The sequence below is a fragment of the Helianthus annuus genome, chromosome 8, assembly GCF_002127325.2.
Source record: "Helianthus annuus cultivar XRQ/B chromosome 8, HanXRQr2.0-SUNRISE, whole genome shotgun sequence".
Taxonomy (NCBI): Eukaryota; Viridiplantae; Streptophyta; class Magnoliopsida; order Asterales; family Asteraceae; genus Helianthus; species Helianthus annuus.
In genome coordinates this window covers 100415427-100425084 of record NC_035440.2, presented here as the reverse complement: position 1 = coordinate 100425084, position 9658 = coordinate 100415427, and the positions used below count along the sequence as shown (strand labels likewise).

The 9658-nt window shown below is 35.9% G+C and overlaps 1 protein-coding gene across 1 annotated transcript; it reads right to left on the bottom strand.

The window, feature by feature from the left end:
* Positions 1–5882: 5882 nt before the first annotated feature.
* LOC110873522 (protein trichome berefringence-like 7) lies at positions 5883–8405 on the bottom strand. The gene is made up of 4 exons (XM_022122459.2): positions 7308–8405; positions 6772–6930; positions 6140–6408; positions 5883–6071 (listed from the first exon to the last, which is right to left on the bottom strand). The coding sequence occupies exons 1-3, from the start codon at positions 8111–8113 to the stop codon at positions 6144–6146; spliced, it is 1230 nt and encodes a 409-aa protein (XP_021978151.1). The 5' UTR covers positions 8114–8405; the 3' UTR covers positions 5883–6071; positions 6140–6143.
* Between the last annotated feature and the right edge of the window lie 1253 nt (positions 8406–9658).

The following is a 9658-nucleotide window of genomic DNA, read 5'->3' as shown; positions in this document are numbered from 1 at the left end:
GTATCATAGGTCGCTAAGTCGATTCGGTTAATGCCGGTTTTGACCGTTTAAGCCATAAAATGAGTTTTATACATCCTTTTGACCCGAAACCTTTTTCTACTGATTTTATTTGTTAAATAAATCATTATGAGTATTCTGGAAATATAAAAATCTCAGCTTTCTTTTAAAAACCCGGAAACGGCTCTAAATCGCATTTTTAGCGTTTTTAGCGCATAGTAAGCGTTATACTCGTATTAAACATATAAGACTCATACCTACTGATGTATTTAGCATATTTTCATATAATAACCGTAAGTATAAATGTTTGAACTCAGATTTCCAGTTTTGACATTTTTAGCCCTTGTGAAATTACTAAAATACCCCTACGGTGCATAGTTTGGTTTTAAATGATAAGTTTTGTATACGGGTCATACTCTACTGTTATAATATGACATATTAAGTTTATTTACTGTATAAACCAGACCTGTAACTCAGATTTCTAATTTAACTCTTTTATAACATTTTAAATGACCAAAATGCCCTTCTAAGGCATAAATTGAGTTTAAAATTATTCGGGCATAATAGAACATAACTTACTGATATTATATCATATTTAAAGCATACTATCTCAGGGAACTTGCATATGACTCATTTGGCTACCCGTAACGCCCTTTTAGCGTTCGGTTCGGTTTACGTAGCTAGTTTGCGTAAATTGACCGAAACGGGTCAAACGTTATCATTTTTATCTCAAAATCCAGAATGTATTTAGTATACCCATATTATACAAGTATTCAAACTTGTCGGGTCTAAATCACATTCTATCCGGTCTTTCGCTTAATCGTGCGCTTGTACCGTATCGTCCTTAAAACTAACCGGTCTAAGCTAAAGCTTAAATAAAAGACCCGTTAGGAATCTAATAGGTTATTATAAACCTTTGTTCCAGATTAGGAGGCCCAGTAAAAGCTACCTACACTTACCAATTGTGATTCATACTTGCTCAGGTAAATACATTTTGACTTATTTTCCCTATACGGGCTTGGGGTACGGTATATAAAATACCGCTTGATCGAGCGCACAAATCCTGCGCCCTTGGGTGTCCAGTCTTGAATAGTTTGTGCGACTCGTTTAAACAGTCTTGTTTTACTTTAAGGGTTTGGGGGGTTATTGACCGTGTCCCGGATATCCTTGGCATTATCTTACGAGATGGCCACGACCAGAGCACGGGGTGTAGGCGTACACCCGACGTGTATAACTCTTTAATGTGGTGTGTCATTTAATCTTTAGCCCGGACAGCAGATCCCGGGCCACCAAATGTACGAGTAGCATGTAATTCGTTCACAAGTTTATATTGCATAATTATCCCAAGTTAATAAAAATATTTATGCCTTGTGCATTTAAATCAATTTTCAATCATTTTCAAAATGAGTCAGTTGATTTGTATTTACCAGTGTAAACTGACGTATTTTTCCCAAAAGGTTAAGTGCAGGTACTATACGTACTAGGCTGGCTGTTTCCTAAAGAGCGTCCACAATAGTCTCGCAAGCTCGGACGATAATAAACTGTTGAACAATTTATCTTACTTTTTTTGATCCGCCTGTGGATCCGTTTCAACTACTTGTGATATTTATTATTGCAACTTAATTAAAGTTGAAATGAATCTATTTCTGCTTCCGCTGTGCATTATTATATTGTGTTGTTTGTCTATGACGATGCCAACCACGTCACTGTACCCCACACCGGGCCCACCGGTGACACGTGGAGACCGGGGTGTAACAATTATCAAAATAAAAGACAGTCATTCTTCGTCGTCTTCGTCGGTTTCGAACCCAGGAATCCTTGAAACGTGTTCCACCAAATCAGCTCGAAGGTTCTGATGTATATCCCTTGACTTTATTAAATATTCATTTGCCGCTTTATCTTCGTCTGTTACGTTACCTGGTTGGGGGTCATCGTCATCATAGTAGGTAACGACCGCTCTACCTTCATCCTCCAAAATCATGTTGTGAAGAATGATACATGTGTACATCACGTTTCCAATTTGATCCTTATCCCATAGTCGACAAGGAATTCCCAATATTCGCCACCTTTTCTTCAAAACACCGAATGCTCGCTCGACGTCTTTACGTGCAGACATCTGGACCCTGTTAAACTTAAATCTCTTTGGATCTGTGGTACCGTGTTTTGTGAACGATTTTACAAAAACCCCCCACTCTGGGTAAATCCCATCAACTAGGTAGTACCCGTACGCATACTCAACCCCGTTTACAAAGAAACTTCCTTTGGGTCCTATACCATTTACCCGATCATTGAAAAGAGGCGAATGGTGTATGATGGTAATATCATTATGTGAACCTGGCATACCGAAGAACGCATGCCATATCCAAAGATCTTGGGACGCAACCGCTTCAAGCATGATGGCTGGCACCCCATGAAATCCACTAGTGTGAGCACCTTGCCATTGGATAGGACAAAGTTCCCAGGGCCATTTCATACAATCTAAACTACCTATCATCCCGGGTAGCCCATGATAATCAGCGTGATGTTCCAATATTTGTTGCATGTCACTGAAGGAGGGCTTTCTCAAATATCTTTTCTTATAAAGTTCTAGAATACACGAACAAAAGTTGTGAAGAGTTTCTCTAGCTACACGTGCAGACATTTTTAAATAGTCATCCATAATGTCCGAACTATTGCCGTACGCTAACTGCCTAAGTGCGGCCGTGACCTTTTGCCACGTACTAAATCCTAATTGCCCGGTTACATCGGGTTTTTGTTTGAAATAATCATATTTCTCCTCAAGATCTCTAGATATTCTTAAAAATAAGTTTTTACTCATACGAAAACGACGCCTAAACATTTTTTCATCATACTTAGGTTCCGCTGAGAAGTAATCGCTTACCAACAAATCGTTAGCGGTGTGCCGTTCACGAGCGATGTACCTCCTCCTCCGTTTAGGTTGTTGAGTCTCTTCCTCATCGTCTTCGTCTTCCACGATAGCTTTCACCACAGCCGTGATCGTTTGTAGAAATATTGCCGCACCATCGTCAGATGATGATGACGATTCACTATAACTTGAAGAACTCATGGTAATATTGTGTTTTATGTGTTTGATATTGTGTGAGAAAAATGTTAAATGTGGTAAGTATATATAAAAGAAAAAAGATTTTTTTTTTAAAACCTAGCCCCCAACGGCTAGCCCAACGGCTAGCCAACGGCTACTTTGAATGGGCCACTCAGCAACCGCCATGTCACCTTGGTCCCCCGCCCCACGCCCGGCTTGAAACCCAAGCCCCAAGGGCCACGCCCCAAACCCAAGCCCACCCGGGGTGGTGACTTGGGCGTTTTACCCCAACCCACGCCAAAAGTCCCGCCCCATACCCCACGGCCTTAAGTAATTGAAATAATGTAAAGTCAAAGTTCATTTATTATATTGATTACACACTCCATTTTTTTCACTAATAAAGTAACAATCGATATGTTGAGAATAAAAAGTAAAAGAAATAGGCTTTTAAAATTTGAGAAGTGTTTTACAATACAAACAACTTACTTTTGCTTGATATGAGAGTCAAGTTTCTTGAAGCTTGGAAGTCATGTTCTATCCGGTATACTACAAATAATCATCCATCAAACTTCTTTTTGCACATCAAACCCATCTCAATATAACACAAAGTTCAATCATATCCATCAAAGAAATCAAGAAATTTCAACAATGACTACCATATTTATAGTTTTTGTCTCATTTGGCTGCGTTTTCTTCCTTGCGTTTGCTCTATGCGCTTTGTGGTTCATCGTTAAAAAATGGGAATGCAGCGCGACAGCTCAGAAACAAGATGTGGTTCATGTTGATGAGCATGTAAAAGTGAGAGAGAATATTGTGCAAGCTCCAAATGGCATGAAAGCGGTTTCCATTACAGTTGATGATGATTTGCATGCTGATGAAGAACAAGAGTGCAGGAAGAATGAGAGGATTGGAAAGAATTAACTTGTAACATATGATGACATTCATGCACAGCCTTGCAACTTCTCAAGCTTGAATTCTGTATTTGATGCTGAAAATAAAGTTGTGCATGCCAACTTATTGACTAATTAAATTAAAGTTTCATCATTGTTATTTAATATCTTCTAATACACAATATTAAATATTATAAACTTTATCTTCATCATGTGTAGAGAGTGGGTTGGGAATTTCTGAAACGAGATGAAAACACGATATAAACCTTACAGGAAATTTTGGGGGTCAGGTTTGTAACAACCGGCCCTAGGCATGATGTTACAGGTTTGGTATAACAGTTCCGGGTCAAACCCACAAACACATTTAGTTGTATGGATTCAAGTCAACTGGAAGGCTACTAGTAGCTGAAATGGTCGAAAAATAATTTGTAAAGCCTTACGAATCACAATAAGGGATAAGCAGGTTGACCTGTTTAACCTATTTTTTTAGTTTTTTCATTAACATATGTTTTGTGTCATAAATTAAAATGATCCGCAAAAACACACATTAAATTAAATTAAATTAAAATTAAAATTAAAAATTAAAAAGAAAGTACGATGAATAGTTGATTCATGTTGTTAAAAGAACAATTGATTCATGCTTGTTTTATTATATATTTTGTTTTTTATCTTGTAACCTTGACAATTAGTATTTCATATTTTAAGGTTGCAAGATAACGTGCTTATTTCTATTTATGTGTGGATATACATTTTAGTCAAAACCGACTTACATATAGTAATGTACAAGTGACCGAAGCACAAACGTATTTTATTATTATTATTATTATTATTATTATTATTATTATTACTACTACTACTACTTTTTAGCATATTTTGTTTTTTTTTTTTTTTGGAAAATTTCACAGAATAGTAACCAAGTTTTAAAAGTGTTCTAATTAAGTCACTGGTGTCGTTTTTGTCACAATTAGATAACTTAACATTCAAATCGAGCCATGTCTTTTTTCCCACGTGTCAAGAAAAAAATGGAACATAAGATGCTGTGGTCGAATTATTTTAATATATGAAATTATATTTATTAAAAATAAAAACCATTTAATTACATTAAAAACTAAAAAAAAAAACAAGTTACAATTCACGTCATCACTCGACGTTAGCATCAAATAAAAAAGAAAAAAGAAACAAAAATCCACATCACCACGGTTACCTATGAAATGGATGAAAAAACTCTTAATTTTAATGAAGAATGAATGTTGAGTGACCTGATTGGAACACTTTTGAAACTTAAGTGACCTAATTGGAACACTTTTGAAACTTGGTTACTACTTTACAAAGTCTTTCTTTTTCTCTTACAACTTTGAAAACACGATGTTTTTAAAGTTCTAAGTATGACATTTCGACGTGCTTACTTTTTTATCATCGACTCGATACAATTTTTACTTAAAAATGGTATAACACTAATCAGTATCGGTATCGGTGTTATCAGAACCGTTAACAATATTCTTTAATATGGTTTTCGATTCTCTTTCGATTGCTATAACGAGTGAAGGTATTATAACAAACAAAAATGATACATATCGAATTCCCACACCCGTAGCTTGGGTTAATCTCGCTAGTTTAAATTAAAATGCAATTGTTATATATTTTTTGCTGTAAAATTATAATTTATAGTATTAATTAAAAATAAAAAGCCGGTTGAAAACCAAAATAAAAAGAAAAATGAAAAAGCTAGTTAGACAGTTCTTGCAACCCACCCACCAATATTCGTGTTGTGGTTGGGGATCATATGTCTGACACGATTTCAAATTTTCAGATTCTTGTCGGGTTGGACCCACGAGGCCCGTTTAGCACCCCTGGTCGAGTGGGTTTGCCGTTCCAGAAGCGTAGCCGGAGCAATGAAAACATCCCACATGACCAGACAAAAAGAAAAGAAAAAAGATAAAAACATTTCCTCATTTGCAGAGAAAACAGAACTTGTATCACATTTTATTCATGAAAGGTGACCCAAAAACATACTACACTTATTGCATACAACCCTTGTACAACAAAATATTAATTGAATTTGTTTCGGATAATAACCCTGACCCTGAACCGAACCGTTTCCTCCATCTCTCTTGAACTCGCAAACCAAAATAATCCCAATCCTGCAAAAAACGACGAAATTCTGATTAACAAAAACATGAGACACTTTAAGGTCAAATAGTCAACTTACCATTTCATAAATATGAAAACAGGATTTCATTCCATGCATCAGGGACTCCAGGTAAGCACCAATGGCTACAATCAGGAACCGTTGGATTATCGCCCCAAATACCAACATGTGCATCGCTGCGGTATGAATCCATGGGGGTCACATGCATTGTTGTTACAGGAACCGACATATTATTCACCACTTTTTTTATAATGTCGGAAAAATGACTTCTGTATTCTCTCTTACTTCTAACCAAAGGCTTTTGTGTAACTTTGCAAGTGTGACTCTTGCTGGTAACATAAAAAAAGTGTTATTGGTAACGTTTTCTACTTACGTTCAAGATATAAAAGTAATTGTTTGACTTTTAAGGTCAAAGTCAAACTTACCGAACGTTCACGAACATAAATGAACAAACGCGACCTTTGTTCATGTTCGTACATTTATTAAACGAACGAACACAAACGAACTTCCCGCCAAACGGTTCACGAACTGTTCGTTGAACGTTCAGTTCGTTCATAGCCCTAAATTTCGCACTTTAAAGGTAATAATCTGCTTTGACCTTAAAAGTCAACATGTACGGTGTTCTTTAAAGATGAGACATGTTTTCATAGTGTTTAAACAATATATAATTTTCTTGAAATATGGCAATGTACCTCCAATGACTCCCCTCAAAAGTCCTAAAAAATACGCGGGTCCTGTTTGTATTAACCATATTTTCGACCCATGAAGCCCAAGTGTTTAAAGCTGTTGTATAAGCATCCATGATCGACATTCCAAGTTTTAGCCTTCCATTGACCTTAAAATAACCACCACTGTCCAAAACTAATTTAGATATGTTGAATAATAAAATTTACAAAAAAAAAAAAAATGGATCAAACTTATAAACGTCATCGAAAGTGTATAAAAACTCTTCAGTCACTTTATTAAAAAAAAAATTAGATCATTACCGACATAGTTTAATTTAGTATACATCCTTAAAAGCCTGTTAAAAGATGCAATTAAGAATACCTTCAAAGATAATTTGAAGGATGTGACTAATAAATTCATAAAACCTTTTCATGAAAACACTATAAAGCTCGCCATTTTAACATTCAAAACCAACCAAAAAACAATGCAAATTAAAGACAAGAGGGTAAAATTCATCAATAAAAATCGACAAGAAACCAAATTTAAATAAAGAAAAACTTACATCTCAAAAAGCTTTCCGCGATTCCACCAATGGCCCGTATTAAACACGAGAATATCAGAATCAATCCACTTTGAGCTAATACTATCCAACTCATCAAGCTTAATCGTCGATTTAACCCTCTTCGGTGCACGTTTTGGAACCGAACCGATTTGCACCAAAAAAACCGATCGATAAAACTCAACTGTAAAATTATAAGAACTAAACCTCACACCCAAATACCTAATCTTTTTACTTATCGTATTCCCGTTAACCTCGTAAACACTCGTTTTATCCTCCACGCCGTTCATAAGCAAACATATCATACTCTCCCATTGCGTCCGACTCAACGAATCGCCAACAAACACAACCCGTTTCCCACGAAGCTTTTCCAAAACCTCCTCAACGTCAAACCTCGAAACATCGCAATTCTTCGGCTTCCATCGCCACTTAAGATACCCCTTATTTTTTCTCCCATTAGCCAAACAATTAAAACCTTTTTCGGCAAAAGGGCATTGAGATGCATTGTATAAAGGGTAAGTTTCATCAACAACCCAACTCCCATCATAAAGATCACACACTCCCTTTGAATCTTTCGCATCTTTCGATAGAGAATCTATCGAATCAACGATCGCGGTTTCGTCAACTATCGCAGGCGGAACGAATTCGTAGAGGTATACATACCAACAAATTACAGCTAGCACAATATACAAACAAGAAGTAATCACATTGAATCTGTTAATTGACCCAAAATTCAATCTTTTACAATGTACCCAATTGGCAACTAAAGCCCTAATCCTATTAACTACTTGATCTCCCCCAAGTTTCATACTTTATTCAAAACCCTAAAAGGGTTTTTCAAGAATGAATCAAAATCACACAAATTCAGTCAATTGAGCATTGATAGATCAGTGAATAATTTGTAACAGAGAATCTTGAAAAGTTGAAAGAAACCCTAGAACCTGAATTTTGGAGGTACCAACCAAAGTGGGGATTCTGCAGAAAGATGAGCCAAATGTATGCAAGATCAAAACTTTTTTATAAACAATTGTTTGTATGTATAAAGAATCTTGATGTTTTGTCAACTGGGGTTGTGGTGAATCATTGACTGAATTTGGAACCAAAGAGTTGGACAAGACAAGGGTAGTTTCGTCATTTTAACTGACTTAGATCACGATGTTTTTTTTTTTTTTTTTTTTTTTTTTTTTTGAACGGCAAATTTGGATCACTGACGGACCACTGGAGTATCATCGTGCCACCAGCAGAACCACCCGATCATATCCATCTCCACTAGACAATAATGCCTATACACCAATTCAGGAGGAAACCCAATAAATCTGGGAAAAACCCCCTTTGTGGGAATCGAACCCATGACCTAATGGTCATAAGCCTTATCCCACCACCAAGATACCACTAGGCTATAATGCCATGGGTATTACTTAGATCACGATGTATCAACTATAAATTTGGTGAATCTAATAAATTTCTTTGTCGGTGTTGTTAGGGGAACATTAAAATTTGCACTTTTGTTGTCGTTAAACGAAAACAAAATATATTAACTAAGGCTAGTGGGTATGGTGATGGACCATTCTTGGAGGATGATTCGCTACATAGGCGTCACGTCATATTTCTCTCAAAGATGGTTCATCCTCCAAAACTAGAGGACATGGTAGGATGGTCCTAGTCATAGTCCTCCACCACTTTTTATGTTTTTTTATTTTTTTTAGTCTTCTATTTTTTTTTTAACATTTAACAAATATACTAACAAAATATATTTTCATTAATATTAAAACCACATTACATTAACATAAAAAAAACATAAACTTAAAAAAAACATACATTTAATAAAAAAAAAACCAAAGACTTAATAAAAAAAACATAGAGTTAAATAATTTGATGTTTTTTCATGATGTCGTGTTATAGTTTTTTCAACATCGAACGTTTCGGTGAGAGATTATAAGCACCCCGCATCATCATTTGTTGAAGGGCTTGATTTTGGGAGAATTGAGCGAATTGGTTTGGCGAGTGTTGGAATGAAGCAAACGCATTTGGTGAATATTGCGAGAATTGGTTCGGTTCTAGCGTCGGATAATATCCCGGAACCGAGAAAACATTAGGTTGGGTCGGGTTGTTGGGATTGTTCGGGTTGTTCGGATTGTTCGGGTTGTTCAGGTTGTTGAAGGGATCCATGAAAGAGTGTAAGGTTTATAAAAGTGGAAGAAGATTTATAAAAATTATGTGAGAGAGAGATGAAATTTTGGGGTTAATTTTGTGAATGAAAGTGAAAATGGAACGGAAATATATATATTTTTTAAATATGACCGTTTGTTTGTTTGTAAAAAATGGAATTTTTTTTTTTTATAACGGTAACTTTC

Coding starts and splice junctions, on each gene's coding strand:
- LOC110873522 (XM_022122459.2), bottom strand. CDS start 8,113: ATGAAACTTGGGGGAGATCAAGTAGTTAATAGGATTAGGGCTTTAGTT. Junction 6,931..7,307: donor CGCGGAAAGCTTTTTGAGAT/GTAAGTTTTTCT, acceptor AGTTTTGGACAG/TGGTGGTTATTTTAAGGTCA. Junction 6,409..6,771: donor TTTGAGGGGAGTCATTGGAG/GTACATTGCCAT, acceptor TTATGTTACCAG/CAAGAGTCACACTTGCAAAG.